The sequence below is a fragment of the Poecilia formosa genome, unplaced genomic scaffold (assembly GCF_000485575.1).
Source record: "Poecilia formosa unplaced genomic scaffold, Poecilia_formosa-5.1.2 Scaffold367, whole genome shotgun sequence".
NCBI classification, from domain to species: Eukaryota; Metazoa; Chordata; class Actinopteri; order Cyprinodontiformes; family Poeciliidae; genus Poecilia; species Poecilia formosa.
Window position 1 is genome coordinate 495,478 of NW_006800306.1, and position 23,379 is coordinate 518,856.

Genomic DNA, 23,379 nt, shown 5'->3' on the forward strand with positions numbered 1-23,379 from the left:
GAGGAAAAAACCTGATCGGCACATCTCTATGAAAAAGTATTTGGTAGACAGTCTGACCAAAAAATCAATCATTTAATATCTAAAAATACATAATCAGATGGACCAAAATGTAAAGTTATGTGTAAATTTGGAGTATTTTATGAACAAAAGTGGAAATAATTTATATAAATAACATAATTACAAAGTAACAAAATCAGGCAAAAAAGAAAAAGAAAAAATCCCAAATCCTTTTATTTTAATGTAAAGTTTATGAAACTTTGACAAAATCTTCAGCATATTTTTACTGAAGTGAAAGTAAAAGGTGGCCGTCCATGAAATTACTCAGGTAAGAATAAAAAAAGTATTTGGTAAAAGGTCGACTCAAGTACTGAGTAACTGATCAAATTATCAATCATTTAACATTTTAAAATGACATCAACAGATGGACCAGAACATAAAGTTAAGTAGAAATTGGGGTATTTTAAAGATGAAAATGACACTAATTTATATGAATAACAAAAAGGCAAAAGAAAATGTTTCCAAATCAGTTTTTTCAACAAAAAACTGATGAAACTTTAACAGAAACCTCAGGTGTGTATCTGTGTCTGCTGAAGTTTTGGTTAAATTAGTTGGTTAATTTCTTATTTAGAGGGTAGAATATAAGTAAGAGTAGAAATACTTCATAATAAAGTTACTCAAGTGAGTAAATGTAACTAGTTACTGGAAATAAGAGACACTAAAGAACATCAACAAGCCAGAGTTAATTCAACGAGTAAGTCCAACAGAGGTTCAGAGATGTTTTGAAGTGAAGGCAGGTGAGTTTACCCAGGTGTAGGAGCAGGAGAAGCAGCGTCCACAGCCCCATCGTCCCCCCCATAGGGTTGAAGCTGGCAGCGGTCGGGGAAGCGTTGTTGTCTTGTCAGAGGTAAAAGACGCACACTGGGAGGTGATGGGGGTGATGGTGTGGGGGCTGGGAAACCAGATCCGTCACTCAAAGTTTCTGTTTCCTGAGAAGTCCCTCCCTGTGTGTCTGCAGCCTGAACGGACGGCGACACACACACAGAGAGAGAGCACCGTTCTGAAACCAGAGGATCCAAACAGCACAGTCATGAGATAAACTGATCAGATGATTTTTTTTAATCTCCAGTTTAACTCCTGTAAATCCAGATGATCCTGCACTGCAAAAACACAAAATCCTACCACGGCTTTTGTCTAGTTTCTACTTTACCTAGTGCATTTGTAGGAACTTCTTTTAAGTCAATAATTCCCTAACATTGATTTTTTTAAAAAGTATAAGTTACACTCATAAATTATTTCACTTGTAACAAGGAAAAATGTCTTATTGGTGAAAAAAAATCTGAAAATCAATTTTATAGGATTTGACATAAAACAAACTTTTTAAACATCTTTTTAAAAAAGTTACTTGTAAGTTAGTTTTGTCTTATTTCAAATGCACTAAGATGTTTGCACTAGAAACTAAACCAAAAATACTTGGTAAGATTTTGTCTTAGTGCAGTGTAAGCACCCAAAAACACAATATAAATACACCGTTTGGATAAATAAGTCCAGGAAAACAAGTTCCTGAAAAAAGGATTAATAATCCTTAGAGATTTGAAATGTGTTAAATTAGTCCCACAAATCAGATTTTCTGAATTTAATCTCTGATTTTTCACTCATTTGTCTTTGGAAAATACCTCCAGTTTACTCAATCTAGTCACACAGTCTTAATCCCAATTACACCAAGACTTTGACTAGGCCATTTTGACACCTGATAGAAGGTGAATCTTCATGTCTTTTTCAGCATCCAACATATTTTCCCCCCCATGTTTCTCCTGTTTTTATCTTCCAATCAATTATCTCTGGTGATGAAACAGTCCCACATCATGCTGCTGCCACCACCATGTTTCATTACAGAAATAATGCACTTTGATGGATGAGCTGCTTTCTTCCAAGTTCCTTTAATTTACCATTCAAGATTGTCCCAGAATGTGCAAAATATTATTTTTTAAAAATTTAATCAAAAGATATTTTGTGTAAATATTGGGCACATCGTCTCTTGAATCTTATTTTATAAATTCAGAAATGCAACAGAATTCCAATTAAAATATATATATTTCTATATTAAAGTATAGAGATACATATTAATCCAGAAAGACATGCAGATGGTAGATTGCTCAACAGAAATGTAAACACTTCATCATTCAAACTGATTTTTTATAAACAGGTTGAGTTTAAAAATATTAATATAGTTTAACAGACTTTTGCTACATTTTTCTCCACATTTCATATTACATTTATGAAATAAAGAATCAAAAACTAGAATCACAATAAAATAAGTTACAATAAGGAAATATATTTAAATTTGAATTTAATTGAAGCCAAATACTGCAGATTGTCCAACATTAATAATTTAAATATTATTTATTTGGTTTAAAGTCTCAATGAGTGTAAATCCAGCAGTAAAACACAGTGGAGGTCCCATCATTCGCCGTGTTGGAGATCTTATAAAACATTAAATAAACTCAACTTGCTAAATGAATAAATCAAACCAGTGACTGAATACTGGAAACCATCCAGCTGGAAGCGTTGTCAATCATAAAAAATGGAGAAAATTACACAACATGCTGAATTTAAAATGAAAAAAAGACTATCAAGTTTTTAAAAAAGTTTTTTGTACAATTTAGTTTTAATTTTCCCATCATCAGTGCAAAATACAAAAATATAAAAGATGCAACAGACAGAGCGTTCCATACGGAGCGGTCCAATTTCACAGGAAAACCGATTATGGCTGAACAAGGTGAGCTGATGAGGCAAATTTGATCGAACAGTCAGGATAACAAAATGAACATTTAAACAAAACAAAAAAAATGGCAACATTTCACCAAAACATCCAGACTGAAGTAGCTGCAGGAATCTGACAGATTTGGAAAGAGTTAACCACCTGGGTTAACATCAACTTTTATCAAAACAAAAACAAAACTTAGGAGTTCCTGATTGTGCTTTTTTTAACCAACATAAAACACTAAATCAAATTACACAGCACAAATTACAACAATTTCCCCCAAGTTATGCTTCAAAACCTTCCTAAACTGTGTCTAATTACTATTAATGAACTAAAAATAGGTAAATCTAATTGGCTGAGGTGTTTACAGACCAAAAATGGCTTTACAGAACAAAATTACAGAAAAAAATCAGTGCATCTTTATCTAAATGAGCCGACTGTTCTCAGTTATCAGTCATTACAGGGGAAAACAAGGTAATGTGGTATACCTGCACAGCTATTGGTTCATGATTCACCTTTAAAAGTCCATTTGGAAAAAAAGACAAACGGATACAACAATAAAATACTGTAACTAGTGAAAAACACTGCAAAAACACAATCTTACCAAGTATTTTTAGTCTAGTGGAAATATTTCAGTACACTTGAAAATAAGACAAAAACAAATAAATGTTACTTTTCAGCAAGTTTGGTTTAGGCAAACAATTCCTTAATATTAACATTCCCACATTAACCTGAGAAAAATGTCATGCAAGAAAATAATTTGCCAGCAAAACAAATTTTTCATCAACATTAAGGAATTATTCACTTAAAACAAACTCCTATATTTTGCTGAAAGGTTATTATAAGTTTTTGTCTCATTTCAAGTGCACTAGACTAAAAATACTTTGTCATATTTTGTGTTTTTGCAGTCCAGGAGCAAAACATGAGAAAATATTTTCATTTCACAGCTGAACTTTAAAATAATACTCAGAAAAATAGTAATTGGCCCTTTTGCTTCATGTAAATGTTAAAAGAAATGCCAGAAGAATCTGAAAGAAATACCTGCTTGGTGTAAAAACGAGAAAGCGGGCGGTTAAAGTTAGAAATGAGGCGATTATGAGCCATCGGATTGACGCAAAGCTAACCAAACATTCTGGAGTTCCGTTTGGGTTGCTAGGTGACGGGCTGGCGTTGCTAGGTGAAAGGCAGTACCTGCTGATTTGTATCGCAACATTTGGGAGGTTTTTGAAATGGATAACTTATTGCCAACAAAAAACTTCTGAATGTTCTTTTAGTTTAGTGATCTGGCTGTTTTTAGAAGCAGTAGAAACCAAATCTAAGTATAAAAACTGCTTTACAGAGCAGAACAGATAAACTAACATAAACCATCGAACAGGAGACTTGGGAAACAGAATGAAAGCATCAATAAATGTGAAAATATGATTAAAAGCATTTATAATTTCAGTCTAATTATATAAATCATTTTTTATGTGACTGGCCTCGGAAACTTTTACACAGGAGTGTTTTTCAAGAGTAATACTTGTGTTTGCAGGGCTATTATTGCTCGTCACAATAAGCAATAAATCAATTAATCGCACAATAAGTTAAAATAGGTTTGGACAACAATCCTTAAAAAGATGATCCCCATTAACATCGTTGAAAAACCGCCATTATTTTGATAAACATTTGAGATGAGAACTAAGTAGTTAGTTTGCTCTCCCTGCCCCTTTTGCCAGTTTTCCATGTCTCAGTCAATTTTCCTTATGGAGACTTCATAATTTATTTTATTTTAATCATTGTTGTTTTGTTTTCCAGATAAATATTCTGTAGAAATTAAAAGTTTTTTTTTTATCTTTGAGTTGGTATACTTGCATAAATATGCCTTTATTATTATTAGATTGGTTAATGATGTCAAAATGATAATAACTTTGTTAATCTAAAAAACAAACAAACAAAAAAAACTGGCCTGGATTTGGGGAGGTTGAAGGTCTTCCACTAAATGATCTGAAGTGCCAACATGGAGCGACTGACACAGGAAGGTCCAATTTTATCACAAATCTACATGTAGAATTGTTCTAAAGAAGATGGAGAGGAAATGTATTCTTGACCAGAACCGGGTCAGTCCAGCTGATCCAGACCGGATTGAGGATGCGTCACATCGCCTGTCTGCGCATGTAGTCCCAGTCATCGTAATCTTCATCAGTACAGCATGACGTCGCGGCATCATCAGCAGGCTGAACCAGAGGAGCTGCCAGAGCGCTCAACTCATCTGGAACATCTGGGCAGCCTTCTTCCTCCTCCGTCGCCTCCTCTTCCTCCTGCTTCTCCAGACAGCCGAACGTCAAAGTGAGGAGGTTCACTTCCTGGCCAACGTTCACCGCTGCCTCCTCTTCCTCAGTTCTCCTTTCTTCTAAACTATCAAGTTTCTGTTCAGCTCCAGGCCGATGTTCTATAACAACTAGGACCTCGTGCTGCGAGTCTGGGGTCTGGTTGGGTGGAGGTTCCGGTTTGGAAGGTGAAGATAAGGATGATGAAGATGATGAGGTGGAGGAGAGCGGGTTGGCGCCCTGACGCAGAGCGTAGTTTGCTCCAGAGGAGCTCATACCGGAGGTTTCTCTGCAGCTCTCCTCGTCCGATTCCTCTGAACTGCTGGAGGTCCTCTTGCCTGCAGGGGGCGCCATCGACCTGATGTTCAGCAGAGACGACGGGGCGTCTCCACAGGACGAAACTTTCACTTCTTCTAAGTGAAAAATGGAGGTCTGGTGGAGAGACAGGAAAAGTAGGTTCAGATTTACAACATCTGGAGATTAAAAACTTTTTCAGAAAACTTTAAAATATTTTCCTGAACGCATCAGGAATATAATGTAGCAAAGACAGTGAAATCCTTTATTGTATTCATTAAATGAATACAATAAAAAAGGGACATTGCAAGAATTTTGTCACAAATTCTTAAAACTAGAAATATTTCCACCTGACATACTACCAGAGCAGAAAAAGTTAGCTGAAAACTGCAGAAGAAGCTGATCATTAGCTGAAATCTGCTGAAATTTAAGCAGAACAAATGGCTAACTAACATTTAGTGCATTTAGTGACAGACTTCCTGTCTTAAAATGACAAATTACAAATAGACTCATACAAAGGTTGGGCTGCTGTAATGAAGATTATTCCACTGATTCTGTCAGGGCTATGAATAATTTTGAGCTTGACAGTAAAACTGCTCAGCCTAGTTGGCAGCTCACCAAGTTAAACTGTTCAGCTTCATTAAGCCTATAAATGCATAACAGCATGTTAGTGTATTGGTTAATGCTAGCATAGCTAGCTCCGAGCAGCATGTCGGTAAAGCAGCAGACTGCAGGCTAGCCACTAGATAAGACTGATTACTTATCCAGCTGAGGATAGATAAGATAACCTAGAGACAGAGATACAGAAGAACAGCTAAAAAGACAAAGATAGGATTAGCTCGATACAGAAAAAGACATAAGATTAGCTTGTTACGGACCCCGGCCTCTTGAGGCTGTTCAGGCTCCCTTCTGTTATGCAGGTTCAGCTGTGAGAGCACATCTTCCTGATTGGCTGCCTGGAGGCTGTAGGAAAGCAGCTACACCATTGGACCAGCAGAGGATTGTCAAGCCAATCAGACGTTGATGAGGCCCACCTGCACCCTATAAAGGCTCCTGAATCCATTCTTCTAGGGGGGCAGCTATTTTGAAGAGGTTTTGTGAAGCTGCCTCCTCTTGTTTTGGTAGTTGCAACTGCTCTAGACAGGTTTTAAGCTGGCTTGGTCTTTGCTTGTTCCTGTTTGTCCAGTTTAGCTACTTTGACTTTGCTCCAGTTAAGTATGAGTTAGAAGCCTGAGTTTGGGAGGCTGTGTGTTCCTGCAGCCTCCCCTTTGTATGTGTGTTTTTCTTTGCGTTGTTTTCTTTTTGTGGTTTATTTTGAGTTTACTTTGAACTGACTTGTTTGGACTTCCATCCATCCATCCATCCATCCATTTTCTTTCACCCTTGTCCCTCAGTGGGGTTGGGAGGGGTGCTGGTGCCCATCTCCAGCTAACGTTCCGGGCGAGAGGCAGGGTACACCCTGGACAGGTCGCCAGTCTGTCGCAGGGCAACACAGAGACACACAACCAAGTACACTCACACCTAGGGACAATTTGGAGAGGCCAATTAACCTGACAGGAGTTTGGACTTTTGTAACTTTAATTTGTACCTGACATTCTTGAGTTTGTTAATCCCTTTTGTTTTGCATTAATTGGGTTAAATTGTATTGTTTTGTGAAACTTTATTTTGTAATAAATCATTTTTACTTTACACTGTCGCTCCGGACACATTTTATGTTACTGCCCCTGGACCCCTAGACCTTGGGGGCGTAACATAGCTAGAGAGACATAAAGATAGACGAGATTAGATACAGATAGAAAACTTATACTGTAAAAATGCCACAAGTACAATTATCCATGTCAGGGATAATTATTTTAGCAGGAGAAGGAATAAATGTTGCTTTTCTGTGTTAAATGTAGGGAATTAGAATGACAGCATTATTTCTCATTTAAAAATTAATTTTTTTCCCATAAGATTATTTATGCAAAGTTACGCCAGTAGCAAGCAAGTTTCCCAGGGGGGAAATAACGCATGCAAAACTACCATGAGATATTCACTGGAAACTGCATGGTCTCTGCAGATGGGTGCTTCCGTTTTGTCTCGGTGTTGCAGACCACAGATAAAAAAACAACCAAGGCCAAGTCTCCAATCTAAGAGTGCTGACATGGTAGCTGTGGTTCCTTCCTGTTATCACAAATGTTCAGTCTTTCAAACAGTTTGAAATTGAAAAGTTTTTAATGTAGCAGGGAGTGTTTTACTCCCTGATGATGCAGCCATTAAAGGGAAGTTTAATGGCTCATCATCAGGGAGTGTTTTACTCCCTGATGATGCAGCCATTAAACTTCCCTTTAATGGCTGCATTACTTGATCCTCATGTTTTAAAGTATATTTGCACAGCAGACATTTATGTGGGTTTCGATGTGATAGAAAGGCGCCTGCAATGGTTATAGAGAACAACCTGTGGTGTTTAAACTGTAAAGCGCATCATTGAAAACAATCGGCATATTGGAGCGGTGAGATGACCTGAAACCCATTTCTGTTACCTTCATGTAAGGACAAAGTGAAAGGTTTGCTCTGAGTGCTCTTCCTCGAAGTCAGCTTCCTGTCAGAAACCACTGCGCTGTTTTTATTTCTTCACAGAAACGTTTGAAGCAGTTTTCTCAGAAATCTCTAAATGTGCCAGCCTCACGCCGTTAATCCAAACTGAGGCTTCAATTTCAACGGACAAAAAAAAAGTCTGAATATTACATTAGATCCTAAAAAAAACAAAAAAAACAATGCTAGGTTTTCTGAAAAGTATGTTTGTTGACTGTGGAACCCAGTGGACCAGAACCAGCAGAACCAGACATGCTGACCCAAACCATCCAGAGTCTATTTTAAAATAAAATTCAGATTTTTTCTTCACCGGAAAAGAGGACTTTTGACCTCACCAACTCAAATTTAAGACTTTTTAAGACCATTGTGAAAAGAATTTAAGACTTATCAAGACAGAAATGTTCACAAGAAAATTGCAAATAAATAAATGGTACGTGTTGGCAACTGGCGAAGATGAACGTTATCCAGTCAGACGATAAATTTAAACATAGCTAATGTTAGCTAATTTAAAAGCTAATTAGCTAACAAAAGTATATTAGCAGCTAGTTTGCGGTAGCCACAGCAGCAGCCGCCATGAGTCTGCGTGCAAGGCAAAAGTTTGCGCAAAAAAAAAAAAGAAATCACACAGGAAAAAGGAAAACCAGAATATGCAAGATTAAATCATCCTACCACGGAAAAATTAAAGTCATTTTCCGTTTTACCGGCCGGCTGCGTTTTACTCACCAGAACCGACGGCATCGGACTCCGTTTCAGACAGATGAAACCGGTCCAGAACAGCAGAGCGATGATGACGATGACGGCCATCACCAATAAACTCAGCACTGCAGAAACAACTGCGTCTGCATGGAGGACACATTATTTTAACAGATTAATCCAGAGAAAACGCCTTCATCATGGCAGAAACTGACTGGGCCTTTTTCCTTTCAAACACAGGATTTATTTCCTCATTAATACCGCATTTTCCACACTATAAGGCGCACCTAAAAACCTTCAATTTCCTCAAAAGCCGACAGTGCGCCTTATAATCCGGTGAGCCTTATATATGGACCAATACTGAGCCACAAAAAGGCCAACAAACAACGGAAACAACCAACGAACTCAATTTCCCCCGTAGAAGAAGAAGAAGCGCGCGGTGCATGCTGGGATAGTTGTCAGAACGCTGGTTTGTTAATAAAGTTTGACTGACCTATCTATAGACGACCGTCTATAATCAGGTCGTCTGCAGGTCATTTAGCACCACGTTCTCCACCAACATGCTGTGCGCGAACGAAGAAGGGTGACCATCATCCGGCCCAGTCGCGGAAGGCTCCCCTCGCCAACCGGAGTCGGACTGTTTTGTTGACATTCTTTATATCAACAAAGTGGCTTTAGACATTCATCCTTTAGTGCAGCTCCATCTAGTGGATGTATAACGTAACTCCAGCCTCTACTGTAGCGTCTATTCTATGCGCCTTATATATGAAAAAAGTTTTAAAATAGGCCATTCATTGAAAGTGCGCCTTATAGTGCGGAAAATACGGTACGTTTTTTTTAAGATTTCTATCAGGGTCCATACACTTTTCACAAAGTACAATCAAACATTTTTCAAAATTTTCTAGAACCACACTTTGAAGATAAAAACAATCCATCACCAAAAACAGGCAGTGTTGATTTACTATTACATGGTATAATTTATTACTATTATTATTATTCTACTGTAGGGACAAGAAAACTAAAATGTTATATTTGTAAATGTCTCACACATGACATACACCTGACTGGTCTGAGAATAAACCACTAATTTAACAAAAATATAAACATAATATATAAAACTACCTTTATTACAATTATAAAGTTCTATAATTCATTGAGAAATTAGGAATAATACATGTTCATTATATTTAAACAATCCAAATAAGGAGCCCTTATTGCTCAAATTAAATACTTTAAAGACAATATACAAAGAAAGTAAAAAAATACATTTAAAAAAATGCTCCTGCTTAGTTTTCTGGCATTTAATAGAAATAATTTACTAATTCTAACCAACATAAAAAGATAAACTCTGATTGCACTTTATAGTGAGGAAAAATACAAGTGTTTTTATACATCTGAACACAGAAATATGTAATCTTCTGGTTTCAACTGTAAACAATGGTTTATTTTGTTTAATTTTTCTATTTTTATTTAAATTTCACACTTTGTCCTCTTATTTTTTCTTGTTTAAACATAAATGGGCTCAGAAGATTAGCATCCCAATATCAGTCAAAAGAGCAACACTTAATTTCTTTGGACTTTAGGAAAAGTAAATGAAGAAGAATTCAATTAAGTTGATAAAAATATTTAGAAATCTGAGTTTTTCCACACAAACCTCATATTGATTTTGTTCCTCAGACATTGCAGCAGCTCAATAAAAACATTAATTAACTTGTTTATCCAATAAAAACAGGTGAACTGTGTAAATACAGACTGGATCACTTAGAAAACAGGAAAAGTGTTTCCACCTGAAGAAAAGGGTCCTGGGATGGAAATGCATTCAGGCCGGCTGAAGTTGGACGACAGGTTAGACACACGGTCATTGAACCGGATCGAGACGCAGTAATTTCTGCCCGGAACCAGATCCATCACAATTTCCGTGTTTTTCAGGGAGTGAATTTCCAGGGTCTGACATGAAGAGAAGAACGGGGATGTGACACAGCAAAACAACTGACAAAACTGTGATTTTTTTAAAATTAAAAATAACAAAAACATCAGTTTATATACCTTCAGATGTAGGGCTGTACGGCGTAAACATGAAATCTCAGACTCTGTTCATAACAGATCCGATCTCCAATTTTAATGCAATTTTTTTCCCCAAAAAATAAATGGCAGAAAATATTTCCAGAAAGTGGCTTTTTTGTTTCAATCACCTCTTCTGTGAATTATCGGGGCCAAATTTTTGTTTTTGTTTAACAAGAAATATTATTATTATGTTGGCACAATAGTTAACGACAAATCGATTACTAACTTAGTTGGTGATTATTTCAACCATCGATTAATCACGATTAATTGTTTGCAGCAGGTTATAACAGCATGATGAGACTAAAGTCATTGTTAAAGTTGCGTTTTCTGTTTAATCCGAGTTGTGCTGAAGTTCTAGTTTTAATATCTTGCCGATAATCTCCACTTGCATTGCAGGTTTGAAAGATTTTATCTCTGAACTTGAAAACAGTTCCTGTATTTAGATTATTTCCAGGAAGAGAAACATCTCTTCTTCGGACATCCTGAATAAATCCCGTGGTAACCTCATACTGCTGCAGGCTTTTTAAACCACATCACATGAAGATATTTGTGATTCCTGCTCAGCAAGTCGTATGAAAGTTTAACCCCTTTAAGTTCTAATGATGCTAACAGGAACCATCCAGGCTGCTGAAACCGGCTCCATTTATAAATCGGTACCTCGGGTATGCCGGTGTGGCTGCTCTTGATCTGAAGTTCGTAATCGATCTTGTCGTAGTTCTCCTGGAAGCGTGAGTACGGAGGCAGGAAGCGCAGGCAGAGTTTGGTTCTGCAGGATGCCACGTTCAGGCTGGGCAGAGGCAGGTGGGCTGGCAGGGCAGAGACACGACGATCACATGATTTACGAACCAAAAGGCAAAGCTCAGTCATCAGATGAGTGCAAACATGTCGATAATTATGGAAGTTTCCCCGAGGCGGCCATTAAAATAACTGAACGTGAACCATTTAAAGGAGTGGCATCGCTCCTCAGATTGCCTTCATTTGATACTGCAAAAAACAAACCTCAGATCAGAATTTAAGAGCAAACTAACCAACCAAGGAAAAACTTCTGTTTTTATGTACTGTGGTGAACATTTGTGCTTTTTATTCTTCTTAAATTTGTAACTTAATGTTCATTTGGTTCATCATTATTATTCCCATTTTTGGAAGAAGCTTGGGTAAGTCTGTATTTAAAGAGGTGAGCATAAGACTGACGTGGCGCCTGTCATGAACATGAAGGAGTCTTCATGAATGTTTTGGGCTGTTGTCATCAAGCGTCATTCGGTAAATGACACTTTTAATGCAGAGTTGACTTTTCTACCTGATTTTTAATGTAGGTTTTAATGCAACTTTGCATAAAAATTTAATTATTTACCAAATAATGCAACTTTTAAAGCACATTTACATTAAAACTGTAAGCCAGACATTCATGAAGACTCCCTCAAGTTCATCATAGGTATTATGTCATGTTTATAACAGCACTGTGTCAAATAAAGTATTACCGAAACCTGTTTTTATATTATTGAACCTTAAGGGACTGCAGATGAAAACTAGCCTTTATGGCTAACTCTGTCATATTATGCAATGCACATTTTCCCTTTTGAAATAAAAAAAACATGTAATAACCAGTTTAATAAAAATAATAAAAAATGAAGTGATTCAGACAAAGAAGCCTCTTTAATACCAAAGCTATGCTAGCCCTGCTCCAAACATGGAGATAACTCACCTATTGGTTTATATTCTCCAAGTTTGGCTGGCTGGGATGTGTTGTTCCCCAGGTGAGCCTTCACCTCGATGTTAAAGATATGCAGTAGGTCTCCAAATGTTTCAGTCAGGTTGCAGGTCAGTGGTTTCTGAACGCGTTGGCAGCCGGATACCAGGATTAACTGGTGGTTTGAGTTCTGACTGGAGAGGGAAAACCAAGCAGAAAACAAGAGATTTGGGTTGAAATAATTTTTAATGTCTATGTTCACCATGAGTCTCAAATTAAAAACAATAAACGATCTAAAGTTATCTAAACTGAGCTTTCCTCCTCCCATTAACTAAAGGAGCAGTTTTTTTTAAGCAAACCTATTATGGAAAATTCACATTTTGGATGTTTTTGTACCATACTTCCATTTGGGTCTCAACTACTTCTAAAAACAACAAAAACCCCTTAAAAAAAGTCATCCAGCTGTTTAGTTTGGAAATAATTTAATGTTTTTTTTTTGAGTGTGGAAAATAAGTTATTTCAAAAAGTCAGAATTGACTGGAACTATGCAGTTACTTAGCAACCCCAGCAGAGTTCCATCTGTTACCTAGCAACCCCAGCAGAATTCCATCCGTTACCTAGCAACCCCAGCAGAATTCCATCTGTTACCTAGCAACCCCAGCAGAATTCCATCCGTTACCTAGCAACCCCAGCAGAATTCCATCTGTTACCTAGCAACCCCAGCAGAGTTGTCTTTTCCAGCAGCATAATGGCAGCATAATGGCTGCTGGAAAAGACAAGTGTTTTGTTGTCAACTTACCATCCAGAAACCATTTCCTGCATTCTTGTTGGTTGTGGAGGAGGCTCCACTTCTGCTTTTCACATATGTACAATTGTATAATTGCACATCTATCCATGTGGGATCAATAGAGTATTTTTTAATTTGAATTCAATCTGTTTGTAGCCATTTTGGTGAGTGTGTGGCCGGCATCAGCTTATTTGGATTTAAAGTGACAGGACGCCCTGAAACAGCTCATTCTGAAAACAGAACTGAGCAAACTAAAATCTTATTATCCAAAAATGAGTTTGGCCTGTCTCAATAACATTTAGCTGGATGATAAATTCTCCCAGGAGTTATTGAGATAAACCATAATACTGATGTTTTGAGACAATTTTCCAAGTAATTTAACGGTAATGGCATCATAAGACAAGTAAGTTCACCCTCTCAAAGATCAATAAATTTTAATTTGTAACAAACATTTATGTCTGGAACCGGAAGACTTTTTAAATATATAAAATAAATAAACAAAACAAATAAAATGGATACTGATGCCTGTGTAAACAAAATTATCCTCCAAGAAAGGGCTTGTTGAGACTGAAGACTTTAGTCATCCAGTTTTTGGTAGAAATAGAGAAAAAAATAATCATGCAAATTATCGAGCTCATTTTAATTTATCATGAGATTAATTGATTTATTGCTTATTGCAACAAGCTTACTCAGCTGTATTAATAGATTGCAGTGGTGTAGTTTTTCCAAATATAACCACAAAGTTAAGTTTTAGTAACTACAGACACATTTCCTCATTTAGATTTGTCATAACAATTGTTAATGGAAAGTTAAATTAAATTCAACATTCAGACAGGATTTTAACAAACTGGTATGGATTATATCTGTTAATCCAGTAAAGTAGGTGATTAATTACTACATAAATAAACTGTAACCGTAGATGAAACGGCTGACAAAGTCGTTTGGTCCCAGTAGCTTTAATTGAAATCTGATATTATCCGGATTCCTGGGTAGCGGCTGCTGGTTTGTTTAGGAAACATTTCCTGAAGTGAAACTCCTCATGGATCTCCAGGTTTCTCTCTGGGTGAGAGTCTCTCAACACAAACAGTGACTCCTCTGCACCGTTGAAACCACAGCAGCCTGCAGCGGTTTCCACTCAGAGACGCCACCAGGTGAGACTCACCTGGCGGTATGAACGCTGAAATACGTCCCACTGGGGGTTCCTGCCCCTTGTTCCCATGTCAGCATGTAACCCGACTGATCCAAGGTCACCTTGACGTTTAGTGGTGCTGGGAGCCCACTCACAGCTGCAACACAAAAACAACCAGCACGGTAAGCAGAAGGGGACAAAATGCAAGTTTTAATGGTAAATATATTTTCAATCATGGGGAAAAATAAGGTTTACAGATCATCCACTATGGTATCGTATACTTTTCCGAAATTCACGAACTTTTCCCAAGTTTTTATACTTTTCCAGCTAAACAAACAATCCAAAATAACTAAAAAAGACTTTCAATTCACTAATATATTATTTATTACAGTTACTAATGTCTTGTTTCTAGTATTTTTACTTTATAGAAGGGACAAAATAAACAAAAATATAACAAAATTTAATGTTTTGAAAAGTTTCTTTCACTGAACCTATGCACAGAACAAAAACAAAAAATTTAAAATGATTTAAAAAAACAAAATGTTTAAAAAAAACTAAAAATCCATCCATCCATCCATTTTCTTTCACCCTTGTCCCTCAGTGGGGTCGGGAGGGGTGCTGGTGCCTATCTCCAGCTAACGTTCCGGGCGAGAGGCAGGGTACACCCTGGGCAGGTCGCCAGTCTGTCGCAGGGCAACACAGAGACACACAACCAAGTACACTCACACTCACACCTAGGGACAATTTGGAGAGGCCAATTAACCTGACAGTCATGTTTTTGGACTGTGGGAGGAAACCGGAGAGCCCAGAGAAAACCCACGCATGCACAGGGAGAACATGCAAACTCCATGCAGAAAGACCGGGGCCGGGTCTAAAACTAAAAATGAAAATGACAAAATAAAAATTACAAATAAAAATAGAAACAAAAATAAGAAAATGATAGAAATAATTTTATCCAATTATTTGTCAAAATAACTAAATTAATCATTTGAAGCAACCCTGATCATAACAATGCAAGAACAATTATTGATCGATTTTTTTTTTTTTTTAGGAAACTGCAAGGTCACATGACTGTGTCACAGCAACAAAAGCCCCAAACACAAATACTGCTCTTGTAAAACATTCCTATTTGTAATGCACTTCTTTAAGTCATATAAGGAAATGCGATTCATACAATTAAACTGCAAATTGTGACTATAGTTAATTATATTTATGATTTTTTTCATGCTTTCACTGAACAGTGGGAAAAAAAAAAGTAAGCAGAAAACTCTTTGCTTTGCTTGCTCTGTGTTTTACTGGGTTTTTAGTCCATTGCATTGTGCCTGATTCGCTTTTAGCTGTTATATTAGTGCCTATTATAAAGGATAAAGCTGGTAAAATAAACAACAGGGATAATTATCGACCCATAGCTTTAGCCAGTGTACTATCCAAGGTTCTGGAGAGGATTACATGACCGTAAATGAGACAGAACATTTTCTCCTCGGATAGCCAGTTTGGTTTTAAATCACAGCATGGCACAGATATGAGTGTCTTCGCTTTGAAAGATTTTAGATTTGTTTTTTATGTGTTTTACTGATGTCTCGAAGGCTTTTATCAGGTTAATCATGAAAAGTTATTTTATAAGCTACACAACAGAGGGGTTCCCAGATTTATCATTAGAAATGTGTCCTTTTGTTTCATGCATCAGTTAATATACATAAAATGGGGTAATTGTGCGTCAGCGCCTCTTAAAATAAGGAACGGGGTTAGACAGGGAAGTATTTTGTCTCCTCTTTTTAATGTGGATGATTTATCAAAGTGGCTACAACACTGTGTGTGTTGTTGGTGGGACCATAATTAACCATCTGATATTTGCTGATGATTTAGTTATATTTAGTTCTTAGTGCTGGTCTTCAACAGTTATTGAGGACCTGCTCACAGTATGGTCAGGAGTATGGCATTATGTACAACACACTGAAAAGTAACATTATGGTTATAAGAACCAAGGAGGATCAGAAGTTGGTTGGTACTTCCTGACTTCTCCTTACCTGGTGTTCTTAAAGTGTGCAGTGCTGTCAAATACCTGGGACATTATATAACTGATGACCTGACTGATGACACTGATGGACATTTACAGACAACGTTGCTTAATGTATGCACAAGCCAACATGCTGGTACGCAAATTCAGGATGTGTTCTGCCTCAGTGAAAGTGTCAGCATACTGCACTCCTCTGTATGCTGGTCACTTATGGAGACAGTAGAAACAAAGCAGTTTACAGAAACTCCAAGTGGCTTACAATGACGGAATGAGGATGCTGCTTAGGATGCAGAGGTGGGTCAGTGCTGGTCAGTTGGTGTTGGTGTCTCCACTCTTCATGCTGTCTTATGAAACCTTATGCAGTAGCGCAACTACACATTATTCAGGTGGATGCGAAAACATAAATCGTGAAGTGTAAAACTCGCTACATTTACCTCGTTATGTGCGAGAGGTGAAGGAGCGTGAGGCGCTGAACTGTATGGGAAAACATAATCCGCGTGTCGCCCCCTCCAGACGGGGTTTTGGCGCACCCTCTGGTGCTGCGCCCCTATGCGTTGCATACGCTGCATACCCACTTTTTGCGCCTCTGACCTTATGTATAGGTTTATGTGGAGGTTACATGTTTCTACAAACAACATCATCCAGATACTAACAGATATTTCACAAAGCTCAGTCAGGTTTAAGTCCAGAATGCGGAATCACTGGCTGTCTAGCCTTTCTGTAAATCAGTGACTATATGTGATTATTATCTTTTATGTGATTGTTTCTTTTTTAAATTTTCTTAAATTATCTTTCTATGGACCCATTTGTGTCTTTAATAAAGCTGCTGCTGCTGATGAACTCAAAATCCTGACAGTTCATTAACGGAAATTTATCATGATGATGATGAATCAAAATTATCATCATGATGAGAAACTTATCATGATAAATGATATGACAAATGCTCACTGTTAGCTTGAAAACAAAAACATGTCAGTTTCAAATTACTTGCAAGTTTCCCTGCTCTGTTTATAGCAGTCTGTCACATAAAAACCCAATAAAAACTTTGAACTTTGTGGCTGAAATGTGAGGAATCGTGAAAAAGTAAAACGCACTATGCCAAGACTCAAACAAGTTTAAGGACAGAGCTCAAATCGTGTCAGCTGCCACGGCTGCTGGAAGCTGACACAGATTCAGTGGCAGATTGGATATTAAATATGGATATAAATAAGTTTACTTCAAACAAATCAATAAAAACAATAATAAAAAGAATACATCTAAATATGCAACTGCCACAGATTCGGTGACAGATGCCACCAAATTTGTGACTGTTTGTTTGTACTTATGCATTTTTTATTCATTTATTTAGTCGATTTGTTCAAAATAAACGTATTTGTATTGATATTCAATTTGCCACAGAACCTGTGTTAGCTGCCAAAACTAAGCTGTGGCACCTGTCCCCGGAAGTGCCACTGCCAAGATACGAGTGTGCCGTCTCTGCGATTTGAGCATGTGTTGCAGTTCATGGGTCCACAATGAGCTCCGAACCCGATAATAAATAGATAAAACATAAAAAAGCTCAGAGAATCATAATAATCCAGGTGTTTTTGGGTTTCTGTTTGGTAAACTTTGAACTCACCTGTCAGAGCCAGCGGCAGCCAGGTGAGAATCCACAGCAGTTCAGTCATGACGGAACCATCTCAGAACCGTCTTCTCCTGGACTCAGCTGCTTTCATGTTCCTTATCTCTTTACTTACCGCTTCTCTTTAAAAGTTAGCAAAAATAAACAATTTCCCCAACGAGTCCAGTAAACGCCAAATATTTGGACGATACCCCACTGAACAGACGCCCACTCCCCGGAAATGTGTCGCTAGCTTAAGCACGGACTAGCATCGCTCGGAACCAGTAAAACTCCAGAAACCGAACGGAATTTTACTCGGAAACTGGTTCGAAATGAAAGTATGAGGTTTCCCAGCGGCATCCATTAGGACTTCAGGGAAATATTCCCACCACAGACAGAGGACAACCCATCCTGGGAACCGTAATATGTACGCTTGCTGCTGGTGCGTTCACTGACATGCGGTTACTTTTGAAACCTCTGTAGGAAGCGTTCATAAACTATCATACCCAGGTAGTTTATGAATGGAGACTTTATAAACTATCTCGGTATGATTCTACAGTTATAATTACATATGCTACTGATGGTAATTCAAACATTTACTTACTTGCGATTCCCTTTCTTTTTCCGCATGTAGATTTAACATCAAACGTCCGACTGACAATAAATGTAACATAATACGAAGCGGTTGATAGGAAGTCATGTGACCTACCCAGCCTTTTATGTGAAGAGCTTCACAATTTACAGGTTAAATCGTTTAATTTACAATTTTAACAAACTTTAACTCTGGCTCAGTTTTAAAAAATGATCAGTAAACAAAAAACTTAAACTTTGACTGAACGTAAAGTCTCTTAATCAACATACAAACAGGGAAAATATGAAGACTTCTGACTTGTTATTTATTCATCAGTGTAAAATTCCTCATTTCACAAAATAATTATTTTTTAAATAAGCAAATACAAAATACTGTAAAAGCAAAAGAACTTAAATAAACTAAAGTAGCTCTATGATTAAAAAAATTATTAAGACAAAACTACTACCAATATGATTAAATAATAAATGTAATAAATGAAAATCAAATAAATCTGTGAAAAAAATCAAGCAAAACTCTAAATGACACTAAAATAAAAATGATAGTAAATGATGCTAAAATAAAATGAAATAAATATGTAACACTATAATCATAGGAAAATAAGATTATAAATGTATAATAAAATACAACCGTAAAATTAATAACAAATAAGAGCACAAGACAAAAAAATGAAATAAGATAAATCTGTCAAAATGTACAAAATTAACTGAAAGAAAACTTCAGATAAAATAAAGTAGTGTTTTATCTGAATAAAATAAAGTAACATCCAAATTTCTGAGTTTCAAAAGTAAAAGATGTTCAACATTTGAACTCAGAAAATTGTTTTTTTTCTAGAACATTTCTAATAATGTTGACTTTTTAAAAGTTTAACATTTTTTAAAATTGAAATTGTCAAAAAGTTGAAAAGTCAAAAGTTTTCCAAATGTTCAACTTTTGAAGATTCCATTTTTTTCCAGAAAATTTCTGATTGATCTAGAAAGAGATTCAAAAGAAAACTTTTGACTTTTGAATCTCAGAAATTTCCTTTTTTTCCCCCTGAAATATTCCTGAGATTAATCTCAAAATGTCTGAAATGTTCTCGCAAATGTTCATACACAGAAATTTTCAAGTCTTTTCTTGAAAATTTCTAAGATTAATCTAAACATTCCTGAGTTTTTTTTGGAGGAAATCTACTTCTCTCAACTTCTTTCTATCTACAGTCAGCCTAATACACTGTCGCGGAATCCATATATTACAATCAGTTTTATTATTTTTATTATTAAATCCTTTTCAGACTTTTCACCCAGCAGGTTTTATGCAGTGAGACTCACTTTTTAAAAGCCAGAACATTTGAATTGTGATTATGTTTTACTGCCCCCACTTAGTTCTCTCACTTTTACTTTTGATTTAATTTCTGTTGAATTGACAATAAAATAAATGCTGATGTATCATGTGAGTCATCTGGAATAATAAAGAAACTCCTCAAGATAAAATAGTTCATCTGGGAATAATCAGGAAGGAGAAGAGTTGATACAAGACATATTCTACCTGCTTGTTGCAAAAAATTATAACGTATTAATATACCATGTTTTTTTTTGATAAATGTGTTGCTAACTTACGTAACTAGTAGCTAGCTAGCTCGATACGCTCTAGCTAGCTGAATAGATAGATCTGTCTATCTAAATACTTCCCAAGCGGAGCTGGAAAACATCGCAGGAAAGAGGAATGTCAATTTTTTTTGATACAGTAAAAAAAAGATGTGCATAAAAAAAATCTCAAATTAACATGGTTTTGTGCAGTTTCTAGTGCAAATTAATACACTTAAAATTAGACAAAACTAACAAAAACCTCTCAGCAACATGGAGGAACTTTGAAGTCAATAATTCCTTAACATTAATGAATAAGTTCAAGTTCCACTGGCAGATTGTTTTATTTAGATAAGATATTTTTCCACGTTATAAGAAATAATCTGCCAGTGGAACTAATACTTTGTCATCAGTATTAAGGGATTATTGATTTAAAACAAGCTCCTATATCTTGTGGAAAAGTTACTTATAAATTAATTGTATTATTTCTAAAGTACTAGAAACTAGACTGAAAATACTTAGTAATATTTTGTTTTTGCAGTGCTAAAGTGTTTAGATTTTATATGGTTGGCCATAAGTAACACTTGTGAGAAAATGACCTAATCCCAGAACACTTTTCCTTTTGGTTTAATTTCTGGTGAATGGAAAACAGTCCACTGTGATGTTGACATCTAAGAGTTAAAGTCTACCTCATTCTGAAACATAATGTCCAGATTCAGAAAGATTGCTTTTTTTAATCAGAAAATATCAGAAAACAAAAAGATCACACAGGAGGCGCAGTGAAAACTTTTAACAGATTTTTATTTTGTTGTTTTCACCTTTAAAACAGGTGAAGCAGATAAACATTTGTCTTTGTTCTGAGGCACTAGTCTGGTTTCATTTTGACCCAGCATGAACCAACTGGAACTGAAATATGAACAATCACAAAAAAACATGAAATGTTGCTGCAGAAAAACCAAAAATACAGACGGTAACAACTTTGAGCACCGATACCGTTAGGGTTGGATTAAATAACTGGACAGATCTGACAAACTGACTGCAGACAGTGAGAATGTGAAGAGAGCTTTACGATTATAGGTGATTGCAGTAGGTCTGAGTTTAAAAACTGGAGACGATGTCACATCGACATTATCGGGACAGGGTTATGCGGAGTAATTGACAGGAGTCAGTGTGTTACCTGTAGTAAACGTCTTCTTACTGAAGTAGTTTTGGAGAAAAATTGAGAAATTTTAAGACTACATTTACTCAGCAGGTTTTGATGCTCAAATTAATGAAAATAATTTTTTTGTCATTCAAACTATTAATTAAATGGGACAAAAGTCAGACTTCTGTGTGACTCCAAAGCAACCCGCATGGACCTGCTGAAGAAGAACAACAGGTCCATTTCTGATTCTACAATTCTGTGTGTGAACCGAGAAATGGAATAATCATCCACACTGCAAAAACACAAAATCTTACCAAGTATTTATGTCTAGTTTATAGTGGAAATATCTTGGTACACTTAAAATAAGACAAAAGTAACCTATTAGTAACTTTTCAGAAAAACATAGGAGCTTGTTTTATAATAATGATTCCTTAATATTGATAAAAAGTACTGGCAGATTACTTCACTTATAACAAGGGAAAACCATTTTGTTATAAGTCAAATATTCTGCTAGTAGAAATAGAGCTGGGTTGCTAGGCGACAGGCTGGGCTTGGCGGGGGTTGCTAGGTAACGGTGCAGCGCCTATTGATTGTGAAATAAGTGAACATACTGGAACCAGTACTTTTTCGTCAATATTAATGAATTATTGACCTAAAACAAGCTCCTATTGCTGAAAAGTTACTTTTAAGTTAATTTTGTCTTATTTTAAGTGATATTTGCAGTAGAAACTAAATAAAAATACTTGTTAATATTTTGTGTTTTTGCCGTGTGGGTGATTATTCCATCTACTGGTTCACACAGAGTCGCAGAATCAGAAATGGACATGCTGTTTTAACGTACAGTACTCCAGTGTGAGAAAACATTTCATTTATTTGTCAGATATCCAGAGAACTCTTCCTCCTCCTCCTCTTCTTCCTCCTCGTCTATCCAGGACTCTGTGCAGCTGCCATCTTGTCCCGACTCTGAAGGACGCATCCCATCATCCCGTTTGCTTTCAGAGTCCATCTGGCTCAGAGGTTTCAGGGTGTAAGTCCTCAGGAAGTCCATGGAAGAGCTTCCAGAGTCCTGATCCTCCTCTACCTCGTCTTCATCACAAGCAGCTATTGAGGCGAGGGTGACGGAGAACAGGTTGACGTCTCCAGAGAACTCCAGAGTCTCCATTTTGACTTCCTCCTGCTGAGTTGTGGAGTCCTCCATTCCAGATTGATCTTTATCATAAATAAAAAGAGTTTCTGCTTTGGCCTCATACTGGTTGGACTCCACCTCCATGAAGTCACCCTTCATCACGTCGACTTTCCCACTGCTGTCAGCAGAACCGCCGCCTGTGGAAAGTTCTCCTTTTCTGTTCATGTACAGCTTCACTGCAGCCTCCTCATCGCCGTCTTCGTCCTCAGAGCTGGCGTCCCCGGAGGGAGACGGAGACATCGCCGGGCAGTTTCTGGTTTTTACCGTTTGGGGGATGATGGTGACCCGGTTGATGTCCGTGGTGCTCAGGGTTAGGACGTAGCTGTGCCTCAAAACGACCTGAGGAAGAGGAAATGAGAAGGCAGAAACAAGAACTGTAACTGGAAACAAACTGTGGTTAGAGAGCTGCAAGGGTCAGAAGTATGGTAGCAAATTGGGGCCAAAATAGATGGAAAAAAGGAATAAATTTCCATCAAAAACTCAGAAATTTTGAGAAAACTCAGACATTTTCTAGAAAAAAAAAGTTTAAAAAGTCAAAAATTTGCTAAAAAATTAATTTGAAAATTTGAGAACAAACTCAGAAATAATAAAAAAAAAGAAATTGGAAAATTCTGAATTTTCCAAGTTCTTTTTTGGCCTTAATATTTCTGAGATTAATCTCAGAAATATTTCTGAGATTAATCTCAGAAATATTGAAATTAATCTCAGAAGTATTATAGAAAAAGAGACTTCAGACTTCTGAAAACGCAAAGATTTGCTAAAACAACTACAAAACTTGGAAATTTCTGAGTTTGAAAAGTTGAAAATTTGCTAGAGAAAAAAATTCACATTAATCTCAGAAGTATTATTGAAAAAGAGACTTCAGACTTCTGAAAACGCAAAGATTTGCTAAAACAACTACAAAACTTGGAAATTTCTGAGTTTGAAAAGTTGAAAATTTGCTAGAAAAAAACATTCACATTAATCTCAGAAGTATTATTGAA

The 23,379-nt window shown here is 36.7% G+C and overlaps 2 protein-coding genes across 4 annotated transcripts in view; both read right to left on the reverse strand.

Moving 5' to 3' along the window:
• The window catches only part of LOC103153915 (interferon alpha/beta receptor 2-like), a 15,003-nt gene extending 13,960 nt beyond the window's left edge, over positions 1-1,043 (reverse strand). For both annotated transcript variants that reach the window (XM_016662275.1, XM_007575007.2), the window contains exon 1: positions 805-1,043. In XM_016662275.1, coding sequence (XP_016517761.1) covers positions 805-856 — 52 coding nt within the window. In that variant the 5' untranslated portion in view covers positions 857-1,043. The remainder of the gene's footprint in view (positions 1-804) is intronic.
• Positions 1,044-3,703: 2,660 nt separating this feature from the next.
• On the reverse strand, positions 3,704-18,373 carry LOC103153916 (interferon alpha/beta receptor 2-like). Of its 2 annotated transcripts, XM_016662274.1 has the most exons (8): positions 17,931-18,373; positions 14,329-14,452; positions 13,302-13,312; positions 12,395-12,562; positions 11,350-11,498; positions 10,416-10,575; positions 8,659-8,774; positions 3,704-5,499 (listed from the first exon to the last, which is right to left on the reverse strand). In XM_016662274.1, the coding sequence occupies exons 1-8, from the start codon at positions 17,977-17,979 to the stop codon at positions 4,894-4,896; spliced, it is 1,383 nt and encodes a 460-aa protein (XP_016517760.1). In that variant the 5' UTR covers positions 17,980-18,373; the 3' UTR covers positions 3,704-4,893. The 2 variants fall into 2 exon arrangements, with proteins under 2 accessions (XP_016517760.1, XP_007575070.1); XM_007575008.2 differs by lacking the exon at positions 13,302-13,312 and having other exon boundaries at positions 12,395-12,573; positions 17,931-18,372.
• Positions 18,374-23,379: the final 5,006 nt, after the last annotated feature.